Genomic DNA, 21,008 nt, shown 5'->3' on the forward strand with positions numbered 1-21,008 from the left:
CAAACTTTAATTATGTAGCATTCATTCACCTAACCTAAGTAAGACAAAATTGAGGTGAGCAATTTATTCCGTCATTTACCTGACGTTGTTTGAGATAGTCCAGAGCAATCTGCACATTTTGCAGTCGGTGGAAACGCATTCGCCCCTTCTCCCTGGGCTGCAAGGCAAAGGAAAGGTTTCAATGAAAACTGCAGATCAGTAGGTGGAAGCTGTGCATTCATAAATACCAGAGAAATATAGTAGGAGCTGTTAGAGGAAAAAGTTAGTTTTTGTATTAATAAGAAAAGTGAAAAACTGGAGCTAAATAGAAGGACAAACTAAGAAATGGATCAGAGAGCAAATAGAAACAAGAGACAGAATGTAGCTGGAATGGAAAACTATAAGATGATGTAAGGTATTCTCTGATGGGTTAGAAATGACAGGCGCTAGAAGGGAGATGTTCAGTAGTAGATTATGATTGAAAGTAGAAAAATGGTGAGTTATGGGAAACCACACCCCTTGTCTACTCCTCCTCCGGTACAAGGATGGAAGCCATTGCATTTAACCATGTGTAGTGACTGAGCGAAGGAAGCACTGTGAGAAAACAACTGGCATTCTATTATATTTCCCTCATGCTCATGCTAAAAGAAAACCACACTGCACACGTCCACCTCCCATCATGTGTAGTGCTTGTGGACAGATCACCCAGTGCTGGATATCATCCTCACACTGGGTTATCTGACAGTGACTGCGCTAGTGACATACAGCATCATCAGGGTTGTCGTCAGACTCCTCCCTCATCAACAGGCGGCGGGATGGAATACGTCGCAGGCTCCGTGGAGCCTCAGGGTCCTTGTTCTGATGGACACGGCAATGACATTGTAAGGAAAAGGGAGCATTTGATGCTAGAGTGCATACAGAGGCAGTAAATAACAGATACTTACAAGTCTGACACCAGACAGAACTTCCAGAAGGGAGACAAGATTGTGTCCATCCCGCAGGTCCTCATAAAGGTCATTTATGTGCTTGCGAACCTGTTTAACAGAAAAACAATGAAACAAAAGTTAGAGGCTCTGTCACCACATTATAAGTGTCCTATCTTGTACATAATGTGATCGGCGCTGTAATATAGATTACAGCAGTGTTTTTTTATTTAGGAAAACTATCATTTTTGACGGAGTTATGACCTATATTAGCTTTACGCTAATGAGATTCTCAATGGACAACTGGGCGTGTTTTACTTTTTGGCCAAGTAGACATTGTGGAGAGAAGTGTATGACGCTGACCAATCAGCGTTATACACTTCTCTCCATTCATTTATACAGCACAGCACAGCGAGATCTCGCTGTAAATGACAGAGACTACGCCTGCTATGCTGTAAATCACAGAGAAGTGCAGAGAAGTGGTCAGGATTCTGAATACACATCACGTCCTGGCTGGAGGTAATGTATATTCATTGTCAGGACACTGCAGTAATGTTAGTGTATGTGGCTGCACATAGCGATATAGCTAGATCGCTATCTGCAGTGTAAATGAATGGGGAGAAGTGTATGACGCCGATTGGTCAGCCTCATACACTTCTCTCCACAACGCTCACTTGGCCATAAAGTAAAACACGCCCAGTTGTCCATTGAGAACTCATTAGCATAAAGCTAAGATATCAGCATTGTGAGAAACTAGACATGGACCGCACAATCCACAGTATATACGTTGATCTGAGCCGCTAGGCATAATTTAGAAACATGAACATGAGGTTCTTTGTAAACATTTTGATCAAACTGTATAAGCCCACTTGCCACTTCACGGCGACCTCTTTAAAGTGGATCCCTACTCTAGCGGTTGCAGCACCGCACGGCGGCTACCACCACCGCAGCACCGCTCCTGCAGAGGGAGCAACCCAGCGGTCCAAAAGCACCCATGGGGCCACTGGGGGCGCATGGCAAGGTGAGCTCATTACATCTGTTCACATGTTGTGGTGCTGTGTGGTGGTGTCTGTTGCTGTAGTGCTGCACTTGTGGGGGGACGTGGCCCAGAGCCAAGGAGGCTTGGCACGGTCTGAAGGCAAGGGTGCTTTTGGGCCCCTGGGTTGCTCCCTCTGCAGGAGCGGTGCTGCGGTGGTGGTAGCCGCCATGCGGTGCTGCAACCGCTAGAGTAGGGACCCACTTTAAGAGGTCGCCGTGAAGTGGCAAGTGGGCTTGCATACAATTTGATCAAAATGTTACAAAGAACCTCTCGTTCATATTTAAATATTTTGCCTAGCCGCATTGATCATAGTATACAGTGGATGTGCGGTCCATGTCTTTTCTCTCCCCTTTGATAAAGCTAAGATAGGTCATAACTCCGGCAAAAATGATCGTTTTTCTAAATAAAAAACACTGCTGTAATCTACATTACAGCGCCGATCACATAATGTACAATATAGGGCACTTATAATGTGGTGACAGAGCCTCTTTAAGATAAAGCACATTCAGCACTAGACCAGACAAAAGTAAATGAGGTAAATGTTACAAATAGGAGAAAAACAGCAATGACGCTTCTCGTCGTGAACGTCCTTACATAATAGAACCAATGTTCAGATAATTTTAAAATGAAGGCTTTACCCAACCAACCTCCATCATTTCTCTAAGTGGATACAGGGTCCTTTCATGCAAGTATCCCATGTCTATAAGCCTTTAAAAATCTTACTACTTTGATATTGGCTTGAGAGATAGTCCCGTGTAATAGATGTAAAATTCACAATGCTGATCTCATACACATGATGTGGTCGGGTCCAACTCTTGACACTTTTTGGAGAGAGGTTGTAGGTGTAATTAATGGGATGTATTCTGCTGATATTATATTGACACCATATATATGTATCCTAGGATATGTGGATGATTTAAGGGGGTCGGAGGTGTTGAAAACTGTAGTAGCTCATTTGCTTTATATGGCAAGGAAGTTGATTGCTCAGCGATGGTTGCAGGAGTTACCTTCCACTAGATCAGAATATATTGCCAAAGTGAACTGGCTTGTGTCTATGGAGAAGCCCATCTATCTAAAAAGGGGTGCTTCCAAAAAATATGAGGAGATGTGGGCTACTTGGTTGGATGACTCGGGTTTGGCCACTGCTGCACTCACAAGAGATAGGGGTATATTTAGAAATCCTGTTTAGATTCTAGGCTAGCATGCTGCGGTTGTACTTATTTAAGCGTGCTATAGGTAAAGTGCTGCTGGAAGGTGTGCTGTAAGGTGTGGGTCTAGATGGGAGCTGCTAAAATATGCGATGTTGAACTACGGAGAGCAGGAAGTTACTTCTCATCTCCACCGGGGTGGGGAATGTTGATATGTTTCATGTAATTGTTTCTCTCAGTGCAGGCATTGTTCGTGCTTGTAGGGGATGGAATACAAATGTATTGTGGAAAATGTAAAACTTGTTTGATTTAATAAAAAGTTACCCGATTTAAAAAAAAATCTTACTACTTATCTATACATGTAACTTTTTAGCAACTAAAATGCTTGTGGCTTTAACATTGGTTCAATATTTTCAATGATCCGATACTGTATTCCTACAAAATCAATATTCCAAGCTACATAAAAAAAAACATGTGATTATACTCTCGTAGTATTTACACAAAAGGTGCATATGACAACAGAACACGAGACACCGCAAGTCAAACAGTCTCTGCTCCACTGGAGTTTAAAGCAGACTTTTTCAGGTGACTAGAATAAGCTGTCAAATGTGCATAAATAACCCTATTTCTGGCCATTATATGACACTATTTAGTAGTTTTCCCCTTTGCAGGCTCTTTCTCTAAGCTAGTGGGCGGAGCCTAACAGCTATCATGTCTTCTATACACTGCACACAGAGGAGAATCCTGCTCTCCTATCTCTACCTACCACATTATATATATATATATATATATATATATATATATATATATATATATATATATATATATAGAAGCTGCAGCAACATGGAAAAGATTAGACAGCAATAATGAGCTGTGTAGCTCACCCTGCTCCCTCTTACCTATCCAAAGACTTGTATGCAGCGTGTCTGTTGCTGACTCACTCTCTCTCTCTCTCTCTCTCTGCTCCCTCCTCCCCTCTCCATAGACTTGTATAGACAGGTAGTGAAGTGACACCCCCCAGCATCTGCAGCCTGTCAATTCTGCTCTGTAACCAGGGATAGACTTTTGCTTAACAGGGGGTGGACAGCAGATTCCACGAAGGGAGACACCTAGAGGCAGTAACTTCACACAGAATTTGCTTGGATTAAAAAAATAAATAAAATTTACACTAAGTAAATTACTTGGTTGAAGTAGATCAGGTATACTATCAGATTAGCATACGTTGCTTTAAAAGGTATTGTCCATTTAACCATTTTGGCTTATTCCGGTGCATGACCTCTTAACGTGCAGTTGTTTATAGGTGTATAACTATCAAATAATTTTGGCGAGCTAATTAATGTTCCACTTTGATAAAAAGTAATACAATTTTCTAATATACTTTCTGTATCAATTCCTCAGAATTCTAAAGATCTCTGCTTGTAGTCATTTAATATGAACCTTCTTTATTTGCTTCCAGAGGATATAAACCTGTCCTGGTCATGAAAGGATCACACAGGTTTACAGTTTGTCACCACATTCAGTCATCAGATCTTCTTGTAACAAGCCGAGCATTTGTGTGATCATCACATGACCAGGTAAGATTTTTATCCACTGAAAGTGTTTTCTATTAAAAGACTGAAGGAGCAGATGAGTGGAAAAAAGTGAAACCGGGAAAACGTCAGTTCACAGAGTATGCCTGACCTGCCGTGCCTTGTGCTATGCATTTTTGCGGCTTCTGAGAATGAGAAAATCTTTTTTTCCTAGTTTGCAATATCAATGTTGTTACAAAAAAACTATTATGAGCATATTGCTTTCAGATCAATGTTCATTTGGTGCTGAAGTGGAGGTTTCCTCCTTAAAGAGGCTTTGTCACCAGATTAGAAATTCCCTATCTTGTACATGATGTGATCGGCGCTGTAATGTAGATTACAGCAGCGTTTTTTTATTTAGAAAAACTATCATTTTTTAATGAGTTATGACCTATATTAGATTTATGCTAATGAGCTTCTCAATGGACAACTGGGCATGTTTTACTTTTTGACCAAGTGGGCGTTGTACAGGAGTGTATGACGCTGACCAATCAGTGACCAATCAGCGTCATACACTTCTCTCCATTCATTTACACTGCAGATAGCGATATAGCTATATTGCTATGTGCAGCCACATACACAAACACTAACGTTACTGAGTGTCCTGATAATGAATATACATTACCTCCAGCCAGGACGTGATGTCTATTCAGAATCCTGACCACTTCTGTAGCGTCTGTGTGAGACTACAGCACAGCACAGCGAGATCTCGCTGTAAATGACAGTTTACAGCGTAATCTCGCGAGACTACGCCTGCTATGCTGTAAATCACAGAGAAGTGGTCAGGATTCTGAATACACATCACGTCCTGGCTCGAGGTAATGTGTATTCATTGTCAGGACACTGCAGTAATGTTATAGTGTGTTTATGTGACTGCACATAGCGATATAGCTATATCACTATCTGCAGTGTAAATGAATGGAGAGAAGTGTATGACGCTGATTGGTCAGCGTCATACACTTCTCTCCACAACGCCCACTTGGTCAAAAGTAAAACACGTGCAGTTATCCAATGAGAAACTCATTAGCATAAAACTAATATAGGTCATAACTCCGTCAAAATTGATCGTTTTTCTAAATAAAAAAAAACACTGATGTAATCTGCATTACAGCGCCGATCACATCATGTACAATATAGGGAATTTATAATCTGGTGACAAAGCCTCTTTAAGTAGAGAATGTATTAAACTAATGTTAAAGCCCCAATTTTGTGGTTACCTATAGTAACAAAGTTCTGTATTGCCTTTTATGCTGAATATCCTTACCCATTTGGAATTAAATAATTCAGAGGTAAAGAAAAACCATGATAAAAATGGATAAGGAGAGAAAAAAAAAAAGGAAACATAAAGATGGTGTAGAGAAGTAGAATAAACACATTATACGCACAATATTTGGCTAACAAAAAACTAAAGGCTCTATTCACACGACAGGGTCCGTGTGAATCTTATCCACATGCTGCAGAGATTTTCCACGGAACAGCATTTGATCTGCAGTATAGATTTTTTAAGGCCACTGCCCCCGTAGCGAATTTGCTACAGATTTTCCATCCAGAATTGTGAAAATCTGCAGCCAGAGTCTGTTGAAGGCAAGTGGATGAGATTTAAAAAAATCTTAGTCACATGCTGCTGAACAATTTCCGCATGGTGACGGAAATCAGAGCATGCTGTGGATTTTCAAATCTGTACCATGCTCATTCTGTTCTGTTCACTGCGGTTTTCACTCTTTTCAATGTAGAAGGGGTAAAATGCACATAAAAATCTGCACAATAGAGGTGCGGAGTTTGCTGCAAATGCAATGTGGAAAATCTGCAACAAATCTGCTACGTATGTGCCCTAAGGTCTCATTCAGACGAACATGAATAACGTCCGTGTGCTGCGCATGGAAATCCCGCGCAGCACATGGACCCATGGATTTCAATGGGGCCGTTCACACATGCAGGAGTTTTCACGCAGCAAGAGTCCGTTGCGTGAAACTCACTGCATGTCCTATCCTATTTTCACGCACCTACACGCCCATTGAAGCCAATGGGTGCGTGAAAAACACGCACCGCAGACGGATGTACATCCGTGTGCAGTGCGCGATTTGTGCATCAATTCAATTGAAAATAATAAAAAAATTAAAAAACAGATGTGCTTTGCGAGTGTGTGAATAACGCATGCCACTCGCAAAGCACACTGATGCATAAGGCAACACACACGGACCAGATTCACGCACGTGAATCTGATACGCTCGTGTGAATGCAGCCTAAATCTACAGCAAGTCAATTTCTGTCGCGGATGATCACAGATTTTCCCCATCGACTTCAATGGGAAAGTTAAAATCCGCAATAAAATCCTAGTGTTGCGAATTTTGCTGCAGATTACCAATGAATTTTAAATGAATGACTTAGAAACCTGTAGCGGACAATTCGCACAATTTGATGCCGATTTCCCACCATGGATTTCCTATGGAAAATTCACGCATTAAATCCATTCGTTTACAAGCTGCAGACTCTTTCCGCCATGGTTTTCAAAGCAAATCTGCAACAAAATCCGCAAGTGTTGCATGCAGCCTTTGGTTTCGGATTTCACCCTATGCATTGCAAAGCTAAAAACAGCAACAGTACGGACATGCTGCGGATGGGAAAATATGCAGCACGCTCATGATTCCTCACAGATTTTTACCATTACATGTGCACTATAAACTGCTGTGGAGTTGCGGTGCGTAATCCACACAGAAAATCTGCAGCAATTTCACAGTGTGTGAATTTACACAGGGTATACCTAGTTTAAAAAGTAACTAAACTTAAAAAAAAACTTTGACATGTCAGAAGTTTTGATCGGTGAGGGTCCGAGTACGGAGACCCCCCATGATCGCTTAAAGGAAGCAGAAGTGCTTGGGTGAGCGCTGAGCCGCTTAGTTTCGGATTGGCTTTTCTCAGAAAGCCGACACATTGCTGTTGGGGCTCAATAGAAGGTCTATTAGCCTGTACGTATTGTTCGGCTTCCTGAGAAAAGCCAATCAAAAACGAAGCTCAGCGCTCTCTTGAGTTCTTCTGCTGCTTCTTTTTAGTGATCGAGGGGGTCTCAGACCTCCACCGATCAAAATTTCTGACATGTCACTATGACAAGTCAGAAGTTTTTTGAAAGTTTAGTTACCCTTTAATAAACACAACAGAAAACAAGAGAATCTGGGTTACCTTGATGAGATGTTTGTTGATCCATTTGGTAAAGGTTTTCTTTTGCACCCTGTCTCTTTCATCTGCAAGAAAAAGAAAAATAAGCAAAAAGGCAATATTAAAAAGAACCCTAAATAAATGACAGGTGCGCGTGACCTCTCACCCTGGAGGGACACTTTCCCACCCTCCACAGGCAAGAGATTATCCTAATCCAGCAACCTCCTAGTGCAGCCCATTTTCTGTCAGGATTAACATGCATTCACAATAATCCAAAGACAGTGTTTGGAGTTAGGACACAGATAAGAGATTCCGCAGCGGGTGGGGGTATGGAGAAAGCATAGGACAAGCGAGACACTTTTAATGAAGGAATGGCACAATATCACACAGACACGGCGTAGGTTCAACATGTCAGTACTCTGCCCCTGCTTGATCACGATATGACACAACTTCATCCTGAGGATGTGAACTCAGCAAACGGATTATTGCTAAATATACTGAGGTGCAGGGGGAAGTGAAACAGGCAGCGTTCAGTGCACAATGAATACACCCAATTCTTTGGAAGTTATACTGACCCATGCAGCACATCAGGCACACCAGGTGGGAACTGGATTGTTTTGGCCCCCTAATTGAGCTCATGGCAGACTTTTGTGGCACCTTGCTTTGATTAAGGGGGACAGTCACCAAGGGATCCGGTAGTAGCAACTCTTCGATGAAAAGCTCCTCCCACATCCTGCCCGGAGCCCCCACGTGAGATCTGAAATTAGGGCGCAGAAAGGCCTATCGTAGCCAAGCAGGAGATAGGTGTTCTCCCTCTGTGAGGTGTCTTTTCCATGTCAGAAAGCTGTTCCAGCCTGCGGCCACCTGAACTCCACATCATCTTCAGGTATGCACATGACTCTTCCCCAGCTGGGACATACCATGTAAGCCCACCTTAGCCCTCCCTTACCTCTGCATCAGTTCAAACTCAAACAGCCCCCAGTCATGTAAGGAGACAAGAATGAGCACTGACACTTCTCCATAGAGAAGTGCGGGGGAGGGAGGGAAAAAGCAATATCGTCATCCTCTGTCCAGCTTATCAAAAGCTGAAATTCCACACAAGGACACAGTAGGTGCCACATATCCATCTGTCATCACAAAGTTGTATAGTAGATGTTAGAAAAAAATCAGAACATTTTCTCGCAAACAGAAACCCTATACAATAATGACTTAAGCGCCCTTATTTCCAGCACCTAGAAACACTTACATTATCCACCGACCACACATAAACGTAGTCCACTTTGTTTAGCTTCACAAACGTGAACCATATAAAACACTAGATACTATGGCATGGTAATGTATCAAACACCGCAATGTACTCACGGTCAGCCCAGTACACATAGATGCCTCTTCTCACTTACAGATTTTATTTTCTTGAAAACGTTCACAATGTACAACATTTAGGACATAGTAGACCATGTATCATTTTTGTTCCACATCAAAAGAGTAAGACGATCATACCAAACTCAAGTATAAGGGCTGTCGTTCAGTATATCACTTCAGCCGTAGAATTATTATTATTTTTTTTTAAATAGTTTTAGAAAATAATAAGCTGATGAAACACCATTGTCTAGCATTAGTTTATAGGATAAATAGGAGTAAGCATTCAGAAACAGTACTGTAGGCAATATATGTCAAGTGATTTCCATGATCTCAGGTCATAGAATTACATATTGCAGGTGCAGGGGATTACAGAACGGCAGTAGGAAACCAAACATACAGCAAGAGGTCGTCCCATGATTAAACATTACGTTACTCTGTAGATCACAAAACACATGACAATTGCTTTGTTGGAATCAGTAAACAAAAAAAATGCTCCTGTGTCTAAGTATTATTGTTGCATTCTTGTAGTGGCGCCCCCAGGTGCCTTTTGGTCTCAGAACGTCCACCAAGGCTGGGTTCACATCTGAGGTGTGATTTTTGCTTTTCTGCTCTGTCAAAAGTACCGAAAAACTGGAAAGGAACGCAAGAAAAAAAAAAAAAAAAAAAGCCTTCTGTTAAAACCATTGAGTTCAATGGCTGTTTTTCAAGCTCAGTTTAATTCTGTTCCGTCAGATTTAAGATTTTTGCAGCATCAATAGCGCAGGCATAAAAACTAAACGGAATGGACCCTTCCAGATATTTTTTTTTTCTTTTTTTAACATGGGAGTCAATGGATGACTGTTAGGCTGGGTTCACACGACCTATTTTCAGACGTAAACGAGGCGTATTATGCCTCGTTTTACGCCTGAAAATACGGCTACAATACGTCGGCAAACATCTGCCCATTCATTTGAATAGGTTTGCCGACGTACTGTGCAGACGACCTGTCATTTACGCGTCGTCGTTTGACAGCTGTCAAACGACGACGCGTAAAATAACTGCCTCGGCAAAGAAGTACAGGACACTTCTTTGGACGTAATTTGAGTCGTTTTTCATTGAAGTCAATGAAGCACAGCTCAAGATTACAAACGTCAAAGACGCCTCGCATAATACGAGGAGCTTTTACGTCTGAAACAAGTCAGCTGTTTTCTCCTGAAAACAGTCTGTCTTTTCAGACGTAAATGCCTGCTATCGTATGCACATACCCTTACAATCACAGGGTCTTCTGTTTGTTAACATCATTCAGTCCATTTGATGGACCCGTCAAAATCCTCTGCAGATGTGCAGAAGAAACAGTTGTGCAGAGCATGCTCTAATGACCAGCTAGAGCTTGGGAAATCCCCTCCAGTGCCGCAACAGATGTAAAAAAATGGAGCATAACGGATTTCAAACTGAAGTTTCCATTGCTTGACGTTCCGTCGTACGAATCCGTAAAATAAAATTAAAAAAAGCTTTTGTTTCTGTCTGTTTTTATACGTTATCCGTGAAATGAAATAAGGATCAGTTTCAAACAGAATCTAGACGCAGATGTGAACCTAGCCTAATGTGCTCAGCGCAGGTGCATACAAATTCCCAGTAGTTTAGTCCCACTGGCCAGATCCTCTTCTACATGGGCAGTGAGTGATTCCACTCCAGCCCCAGATCTAGGGCTACTGTGAAGGCCAGACAAAAATAAATAAAAAAAAATTGGCATAATAGTAGCAGATACTTCTCACAGACTTTGAAAACATTAAGTGAATGTTTTGATAAGGGAATCAAAAGAACACCAGGGGGCGCAATAACCAACATGTAAGAGCAATATTTACGATAAGGGGCATTTTTTTACATTAAAAAAACAATTTGGGCATGATCTAACAGGAATGTTATATTTTATTATTAGTTCATCAACCTAAAACAAACAAAAGTTGTTATAAATGTAATACTTCATAACACGTATACAGATTAATCCCATACAACTGGTCTGTACATAGAGGGGTATTCTCACAATCATCTTTGATGTGTCAATAAGCCCCTGTATATATATATATCACATTTTTGGCCTACACCTAAGGCCTCATGCACACGACCGTAGTGTTTTTCTGGTCCGCAAATTCCAGGACCGTGTTCCGTGAAATGTCCTCCGCAGTTCATCCGTATGTAATCCGCAAAATGCGGATGAAAAAAAAAAAAGCCTAGGTAAAACAGGATGACGACAGAACTCATTCCCGGTCGTCGCCTAGCAACATTTCCGCAAATCCGCAAACTGCGGATGACACACGGAGGTGTATCCGCAATTTCCACGGGCCCATTGACTTCTATTGGCATGTCCGCATCGAATTTGCGGCCCGTAATAAGACATGTCCTGGGTTTCTGCGGCACGGATTTGCGGGCATGCGGAGACCCGTGAAAACACGGATAGTGTGTATGGGCCCATAGAAATGAATGGGTCCGCAATTCTCCCGTGGATTTGCGGGGGAATTGCGGACGCAAAAACACGGTCGTGTGCATGGGGCCTAAGGGTATGTTCACACGCACGGTTTTCAGACGTAATTTGGGCGTTTTACGCCACTAATTACGCCTGAAAAAACGGCTCCATTACGCCTACAAACAACTGCCCATTGCTTTCAATGGTTTTACGGTGTTCTGTTCCCGCGAAGTGTTATTTTACGCGTCGCTGTCAAAATGCGGCGCGTAAAAAGAAGATCATGTCACTTCTTAGGACGTTTTTGGAGCTGTTTTTCATTGACTCCATTGAAATACAGCTCCAATAACGTCCGTAAAATACGCCGCGAAAACCGCGAGTTGCTACAAAAACATCTGAAAATTAGAAGCGGTTTTCACCTGAAAACAGCTCCGTATTTTCTGACGAATTTTGCTACTGCGTTTGAACATACCCTAAGTGTCATCCGTCACCTAAAGACTCTAATGGTGTCCGTTTCATGAATATGTCATGATCTCTCATGATCCCTTTTTGTGACGTATCGATTAAATGGATAACATTGGTGACAGGTGTCACTGTTCGGCATCAATTTAAAGAGACTGTCACCACATTATAAGTGCCCTATCTCCTATATAAGGAGATCGGCGCTATAATGTAGGTGACAGTAATGCTTTTATTTCGAAAGACTATCTATTTTAAACCACTATATGAGCGATTTTTAGCTTTATGCTAATGAGTTTCTTAATGCCCAAGTGGGCGTGTTTTACGTTAGACCAAGTGGGCGTTGTACGGAGGAGTGTATGACGCTGACCAATTAGCGTCATACACTTCTCTCCATTCATTTACACTGGACTAGCGATATAGCTATATCGCTATGTGCAGCTACATACACAAACCCTAACATTACTACAGTGTCCTGATAATGAACATACATTACCTCCAGCCAGGACGTGATGTTTATTCAGAATCCTGACACTTCTGAATCTTTTCTGTGAGATTCCAGCAAGGTAAGCGTAATCTCGTTTGAAATGACAGGTTACATCGTAATCTCGCAAGATTACGCTCGCCTTGCTGGAAATCTCACAGAAAAGATTCAGAAGTGACAGGATTCTGAATACACATCACGTCCTGGCTGGAGGTGATGTATATTCATTATCAGGACACTGCAGTAATGTTAGTGTTTGTGTATGTAGATGCACATAACGATATAACTATATCGCTAGTGCAGTGTAAATGAATGGAGAGAAGTGTATGACGCTGATTGGTCAGCGTCATACACTCCTCTGTACAACGCCCACTTAGAACGTAAAAACACGCCCACTTGGGCATTAAGAAACTCATTAGCATAAAGCTAAAAATCGCTCATAAGGTGGTTTAAAATAGATCGTTTTTCTAAATAAAAAACATTACTGCCACCTACATTATAGCGCCAATCTCCTTATATAGGAGATAGGGCACTTATAATGTGGTGACAGTCTCTTTAATGCATCAGTTTGGTCTCTGACAATGGAGCCCTATGGACATGTTTAAAGTGCATATCCAGCTATGAACATAATTTTGCTTTTATGTCTAGAATTCCAAATTTCTTACTATTTATTTATTAGACCTTATGAATCGGTTTTATATAAATCTGTAATATAGCACCCATAGCTTGCCATGGGCCCATACTGTACCTCTAGGTACCTCAATTTTACATGCATGCCATTTGATGGTATTATTCTTCCCTAGTAGCAATGTGCCTCGAGGAGCACCATACAGCGTCAGTGTGTGTACTGGTATGTAATAAGTTTATGAGCTCCAAGGGTAGAAGCTCCGTTTTTCTGATACGGAGCTCTAAATGCCCTGCTTCTATTACCACACCTATAGCGTTAAGCAACTCTCCAGTGAGACAGTCACTTTAAATATGATGGACTCAGTCCTGACATTCATTCTTCTAGAGAGTCGTGCTAGCATCATGCGAAATCGGATCTTAATATGACTATCAGAATACTGCTTCTCTTCGGTGGCAATATACGGGAAGCAATAGGCTGAGACTCTGCTGCATGTTCTTTATGAATAAAGTAGCTGGCTCAGCTTTTGACGTCACTGCCCACTCCATTTGGAGAAGCTGTAGCGAAGAGGTACTGCAGAAAAGAGGCAATATCCAACAATGTTTATTTCCCTGATTGGACAGCCATAATTAGTTACTTTAATGTTTGTTTTTGTGCTTTTGTTTTTTTGTGTGTGCAGCCAGATGTTATATTAAATTATATATTATAAAATTGTGTGTCCTTGCAGCCACCATATTTATACGGCGTTCTTTTAAGTCATTAAAGGGGTTTCCCAGAAGCTTAAAAAATGACCTGACAGTAGGAAGTGTGCTAAAATAATGAAAACAATACCCGTTAAATTTTCTGCCGCTCCAGAGTTGATGGTGGTCCCTGTCGGTGTTTGTTTACTTTGCTGCAGTAATGACGTGCCATACATTCACCCGACGCTGCAGCCAATCCCTGGGCTCAGCAGTGACGCTTGCATGTAGAGCACAAGACCACTGAAACCAGCAATCAGTTGCAGCGGTCACGTGGATGTGCGTGATGTCATCACTGCAGGACTAGTAAACAAAGACCTTTAAGGACCACCGGAGCATCGAGGGGTTTATAACAGGTGTGTTTTGGCTATTTTATTATTCATTTAAGCACATTTCCTACGGTGAGGCTAATTTTGTAAACTCTAGGAAAACCCCTTCAATAAATCCGTATGCAATGAGCTTCTAATCTTCCCTCTGGTGACAGCTTCAGGCCACCAAAATTGCATCAGGTGCAGGTGGAGTTCTGTAAGAGAAAAGCTCAAAGATATATTACGAAATTAATAAAAATTAGTTGCAGAATTTGTTTATGTTGAAAGCCCTTTTACACATCACAATTTTTATAAAGTCAGCGACCAAAGATCCCAAATATATACAAAATGGTTATGTGCCAAAGATGGACATTTACAGGATTATAATCTACCCACTGTCCTACTGCTTATAGTTTAGCATAGGGTGCAGAGGGAGTGGAATAGTACAGGACTGTGGGATCAAACTACAGACAGTGCTTGTAGTCTGCAACCACAAAACCACACTCTGCATAGGAGCTGAATACACAAAACAGAATGATATTTTTAAATCAAGATTATTTGCAGAGTTGCTTTATTTTTTATTTAAGATGCATTGAATCAATAAAAAAATAAAAAAATGGTTGCAACAGCGCAGATAGCCTTTATCAATAGTATAAATTTGCTGCAAGTCCCAGAACCATTATCTTAAGCTCATCTGTGTCTTTCAAAGTGGACACATGATTCTTAATGAGAATTCTACATTGCACCAAAACAGAAATATGTCACAAAGTACTTTATCTTACAACCGCACGCATTTAGTTCCAATTTCCTGCCGGTCTAAAAGCAAAGATTAAGGCCAAGACAATACAACTCCATCTGTCTCACACAACAGAATATTTAAAGAGAAACTGGCATTTCTTCCCTGAATTACAGGGCCCCATTCACATCACGTTTTTCCCCTACGATTAGCGTGTACGTCGCTTAAGGTTTCCATAGGGCTCAGCTTACCTTTATGGAATAGCATAGTAGAGTATGCTCTTCCATACAACGGGATTCCACAAAAATGTATACCGTTCGGTATGCATGGGAGCGTATCGGTGACGTCAAAATTGTATGTACGGCGTATGTCACAGGTTTGACCTTTTTAATAGCTTTTCATTACATATATGTTAAACAGATACTAGAATAGTCTAACAGTGGCATTTATCACCCATAGGCTATAATGGCATCAGTTTAAGGTACGTGTCATGAATTCATGGATCTCACAATCGTCTGTGGGTGATGGATGCCACTGTTAAAAGTATAGAAAAGACTGCTACAACTCCAAAGGATGCAAGTGAACTTTTCTTTACTCAAAACATGAATGCAACGTTTCAACCCGTCGGAACCTTTGCCTGACAACCCTGAGGGGTTGAAACGCTGCATACATGCTTTTGAGTGAATAAAAGTTCATCATTGCATCTTTTGGGGTGCTGGTCTTTTCTATACTTTTGTCTAAAGAAGTCCATTGGACCTGGCACCCAGCACTTTTTTGTGATCACTATTTGGTTGTGCTGTTGAATTTCGACATACAGGATGCCACCGTTAGGCATCTGTCACAGAGCTAACGTATTCGTGGTCCTCATGTAGGTGAATAGTGTTGCCTTTTTGCACTTTTTATTTTTCTAGAAGAATATACTCACTTACTGTACAATTGCTGTAAACAATACATGTGGCATCTAGCTCGGGCCTTAGCTTTTAATATACAGTATTATGGTGATCTCCCTATCTCTCGAAATTCAGTGAGACAGCACTAAACAACGAAAGCAGGAACCTCCTGAGAGCTCAGAATGGGACATATAAATATTTCAAAAAGAAGAACAACATGTAACTGTTAACTGGGGGACTAGGGATTTTAAGGAATATGTCTAGGAAATGTGTCATAAAAATGGACTGGCTTAAACACTGAGCAGTAGATCCAGGCACATCAGCATGTACGTACTAGACGGCGTGCCTGAAAAACCATTGTTGCGGTGATCGGCAGTGGTCCAGGGGTTCGGATCCCCACAGATCAAACATTGACGCCATGTCTTAAGGATAGATCATCTGTGGTTTACTCCCAGAAAACTCCTTTTAAAGATAAACGCTTCGTAAATAAGCCAGTAATTTACTTTTTGTATCCTTGTATTTTGACTCTATAATGTGAAGTACAATGGGGCACTCTACTGGCAAGAACAAGAAATACAACTCTTGTATAGTCTTGTGAGGTCACTGAAATATGTTCGAACCAAGCCCGCTCACTGTGCTTGGGCATCAGACATTGTTTCTTGTGAGGGATTTGGTTTTCAAGAGGTATCAGGAAGATTACACTGGTTATATTAGACATGTTACACAATGTACACATTCGAGACAGCTATCTGGTATGATGGCTTCATCACCGGCAAGTCTCAACCCCAGGGTTTAGGAAGCAGATTAGTCGTAACGCCATTGGAGGTCGGGGGAACACGAGACATTTTTAAAGGGGGTAGTCCGGGAAATAAAATTCTAGAAACAGCACCAAATCGTGTCCATGGGCTGTGTATGAAATTGCAGCCCAGTACCATTCTGTGAGAGAGAAGTAGAAAAAATAGAAATAAAAAAAAACAAAATGCCGTTTTGAAAAGGGGTTTTATTTGTATGTAACATCTGGTCCTTACATGCAGTTTTCGATGTTTCAGGTTTTTATTTTCCAGGGCCTCCCAGCCCTCACATACTATCTGACTAAATTGTACCAATTAACAGCACTGGCGAGGCAAGCGAGCCATTCAATGCTTTTCTTATGATGCAGGTGGCGAGATGATGTAATTTTGCTGGAGCAGGCCTAGTTGGAAGAGACCGGGCCTGCATTGCTGGAGGAGAAGACGGCACGGAAACAGGACAGGTGAGTGTGGCACTATCTATAGGGGGCGCCATCTTAGTTTACCCAAACTCGCTATTTATGCATGAAAGCATTGGTATAAGTTATAGTAATGTTTCCCTGTGTAAATAGCGAGGTTTCAATATCACATATCTCTACTTATTTGACATTGAATTACCGCAATTTATGTACTCCTCCTTGGCTAAAAATGCTCTTAAAAAATGCCATGAGGAGTATTTTTACTCTTCTGGAAAATAAAGAGAGCGACCTCTCATCCCAAGTATGCAATATAAGTCCACACATGCAAAAAATGTTTCTATTTTGTATATTATTTATATCATTCGAAAATATGTGCTCTAGTGAATATATAGGGCTGTTTTCCACAATCATCCGTTCACGAGCCATGCATGGCTATTTTAAAGTGAATTGGTCATATTTATGCAGCTCTGAGGGTTGAATAGAGAAGTGACAGACACGCTGATTTCAGCGATCTGTTACTTATTAGGTTAATTGTCGTAGCTTAGGAAAATTTGTTTTTCTACTTGTGGCGCGCCACACGCGATGCAAAGCTGGAGTCCAGTGATTTTTGTGACTTTTCTCCTGATGCACAGTAAGGCCCAATTCACAACATGTTGTGGCCTGACGTCGGTACTCTTCCCGACAGAAGGCCTAAACGTATTCCACTGTATGATATAAAGTGGGATACATCACCAGGGGACTGGCCCTGGGAAAACTGATGCCACAGTGACGTCGAGAGCTTTCCCAAGACCAGAGTCCCGGGGCAGAGCATCTACTAGTGCTCTGCCTGGGAACTCTGGCGCTGTGGAACGCCGTTGGCAAAGCTCTAGCCAGTAATTTTGCTCCTGAAGGTATCCCCCAACGTCACTGTCCATATATGACATTAGGAGCTTTGAGATTGTCGGGATGAACAGGGACATAAGGCTTCCCCACGCCAGGAACCCTCCCCGGCCAATTGGTACCTGATGCTCTGCCCGAGAACTCAGATCCTGGGAAAGCTGCCCAAGGTATAAGTTTAACGTATACCTGTGACTAATGGCATACAGTGGCATTCGTCACACATCGGCTCCCATGTTAAAAAACGTATACTGCAGGGTATACGTTTTGTTTGTGGGATCCTTCAGGATGGAATAGAGTGCTCTACTACACTATTCCATCCTTAACATTTCACAAAAAAAAAAAAGGTATAACGACAAATACCAGCCTGAAGGAGGCCAAGAAGACACCCTTTTGGTCTCCATCGGGATAATAAAGGGGCCCGATAAGGAGACAGGGCAGCATAAATGTGACAGACACGCTATAAACGGGCAGGGTGAGAGGAAGAGAAGGGCCTGTTCACATCATGTTTTGGCCCTACGTTTAGGGTGTACGTTGGAAAAGCTCCCTACGTACACGCTAAACGTGTTCATAGGACTCTATTAGAGAGTGTCCTTTTGGCGTCCGTCTGGCTGGTTTACGTTTCTATATTTTTTTTTACGCTACTCTATCCTGAGGGATCTTGCAAAAAAAAAAAAAGTATAATCGTGCGGTATACTTTTTTTATTTTTTTTTTTAACATGTGAGCCTATGTGCGATGGATGCCACTGTATGGCATCAGTCACAAGTACACGTTAAACGCATACATCAGGTAACTTTGCTAGGGCCAGAATCCCCAGGAAGAGCACGAGGTAGCGCAGGGCTCAGTGATGAATGTCCATATATTGACAGTGCTATTAGGTGCTTTCAACTCCTAAGTCCCTGGCCAGAGCATAGATAGCACTCTGGTTGGGGACTCCAGGACTGGAGAAGCCCCTGACATTACTGTCCAAAGCTCGGGCCAGGGACTCCAGCATTTTAAAACTCCTAACATCACTGTCGATATTTTGGCAGTTACGTCAGTGGCTTCCCCAGGAGCAGAATACCAAGATAGTGTGTTGCCGAAGCTCTGACCATGGATTCCAGGTTTTTTTAAGCTACTAATGTAACTGTCCATACATGGACGGTGACGTCAAGGGCTTTCCCAAGACAAGAGACCCCGGCCGGAGCTCTTGTGTTGCTCTGGCCGGGAACTCTATAGTTGAAAGCTCTTGACATCACTGTCCATATATGGACAGTAACGTCAGGGGCTTCCCCGAGCCTAGCGCTTAAAGTAGCACTGTGCCTGGGGAGTTCGGGTGACGTATCCTACTGTATGCCTATACAGTAGGATACGTCCGTGCCTCCCATCGGAGGTATACATCGGGACTCCTCCAGATGGATATCACGGACGGAAGGAAAAACGTGATGTGAGAAGGCCCTAAGCCGCGGCTTGACACCTCTTTATTCCAGGGGGAATAAAAGTTTTGGGCATGTTGAAAACCAAATCTAACATGGTAGTCTTATCTCAAACAACCATAATACGAAAACACTTTAATATGACATACTGGCAACCAAGACCCGCAGCTGTTATTGTTCCCCTACCAATGGCGGTAAAACATGTGCGGCTCAAGAGGGTGATGCGAAGCAAAAAAAAAAAAAACCTCTATGACAGCCTGGTGGGACAACCCCTTTAACTTTTTTGTGGTATTTGAACGTGGCTCCCAAAAATAGACAAGTTTCTTGATAATGTATTTTGAAACGGATAAGATATCACAAGCAGATTATTTCTAGACCCACAAGTTAAAGGGGTATTCCCAACTCAGACATTTATGTTATATGCACATGACATGCCATAAATGTCTGATAGATGCGGGACCCAGCTCTGGGACCCTTACCTATATTGAGAAGCTGGCTCGGCTGTTCCCTAATCTCCCATAGAAATTAATGCAGACAGCCATGCACATGTGCGCCCATCTCTCAATTCAATCTCAACCTGGTTGTGGTGGCCTCCTCACCAGGTGGGACGGGACTTAGATGACCTACATCCTAGAGAGAGGTGCAGGTCCCAGCTATGGGACCCAAATTTATTAGACATTTATGACATATACTATAAGTGTCCGAGTTGGGAATACCCCTTTAACCCCTTAACGACCGCTGTATAGCCTTTTTACGGTGGCCGATCAGGGTAGTTCTACTGAAGCGCCACCTTTTCACGGTGGCACTTCTATGTAGCAAAGGCCTATAGTGATGGCCTAACAGATGCCTGTCAGTTTTACACTGACAGGCAATAATACAATGCAATACAGGAGTATAAAAACGATCAAAAGATCGCACAGGAGTGGAACTAAAAAAAAAAAAAAGTTTAATAAAAGTTTGAAATAAAGAAAAGTAAAAAAAAAAAAAAAAATTAAGAACACACTTTTTCCCCTTACAAAATACTTTGTGAAAAAAGTAAAAAGTTACACATATTTTGTATCGCCGCGTCCGTAATGACCCCAACTATACAACAATGAAATTTAACCCGCACGGTGAACGCCGTAAAAAAATAAAAAAACAAATGCCAGAATTGCTATTTTCTGTTCATCCTGCCTTCAAAAAAATGTGATAAAAAGTGATCCAAAAGTTGCATGTACTCCAAAACGATACCAATAAAAACTACAAGTCGTCCCGCAAAAAAAAAAAGCCCTCATACAGCTGCATCGGCGGAAAAATAAAAAAGTTATGGCTCTTTAAATATAGCGACATAAAAACAATTTTTTTTTCTTTTTAAAAAAAGCATTTTTACTGTGTAAAAGGTAGTAAAACATAAAAAACCTATATAAATATGGTTTCGCCACAATTGTAACGACCCACTGAATAAAGTTATTATGTTATTTATACCACACGGTAAACAGCCTAAATTTGGGGCGCAAAAAAGAATGGTAACATTTCCCTTTTTTTCTTTACACTACCCCACCAAAAAAAGTCAATAAAAAGTTAATCAATAAATTATATGCACCCCAAAATGGTGCTATTAAAAAATACAACTTGTCCCGCAAAAAACAAGACCTTATACAGCTATGTAGACAGAAAAA

The 21,008-nt window shown here is 41.6% G+C and overlaps 1 protein-coding gene and 1 long non-coding RNA gene across 14 annotated transcripts in view; one reads left to right on the plus strand and one right to left on the minus strand.

Annotated features, from left to right (window-relative positions):
* The window catches only part of LOC142742883 (microtubule-actin cross-linking factor 1-like), a 236,195-nt gene that overhangs the window by 125,700 nt on the left and 89,487 nt on the right, over positions 1-21,008 (minus strand). For all 12 annotated transcript variants that reach the window (XM_075853080.1, XM_075853090.1, XM_075853095.1 and 9 more), the window contains 3 exons: positions 7,835-7,896; positions 924-1,013; positions 80-157 (listed from right to left, as the gene is read on the minus strand). In XM_075853080.1, coding sequence (XP_075709195.1) covers positions 80-157; positions 924-1,013; positions 7,835-7,896 — 230 coding nt within the window. The remainder of the gene's footprint in view (positions 1-79; positions 158-923; positions 1,014-7,834; positions 7,897-21,008) is intronic.
* LOC142742887 (uncharacterized) overlaps positions 8,398-21,008 on the plus strand; it is a 68,349-nt gene continuing 55,738 nt past the window's right edge. For both annotated transcript variants that reach the window (XR_012881455.1, XR_012881454.1), the window contains exons 1-2: positions 8,398-8,696; positions 17,011-17,103. This is a non-coding gene — a long non-coding RNA (uncharacterized LOC142742887). The remainder of the gene's footprint in view (positions 8,697-17,010; positions 17,104-21,008) is intronic.

This window comes from Rhinoderma darwinii, chromosome 2, assembly GCF_050947455.1.
Source record: "Rhinoderma darwinii isolate aRhiDar2 chromosome 2, aRhiDar2.hap1, whole genome shotgun sequence".
Lineage (NCBI taxonomy): Eukaryota > Metazoa > Chordata > Amphibia > Anura > Rhinodermatidae > Rhinoderma > Rhinoderma darwinii.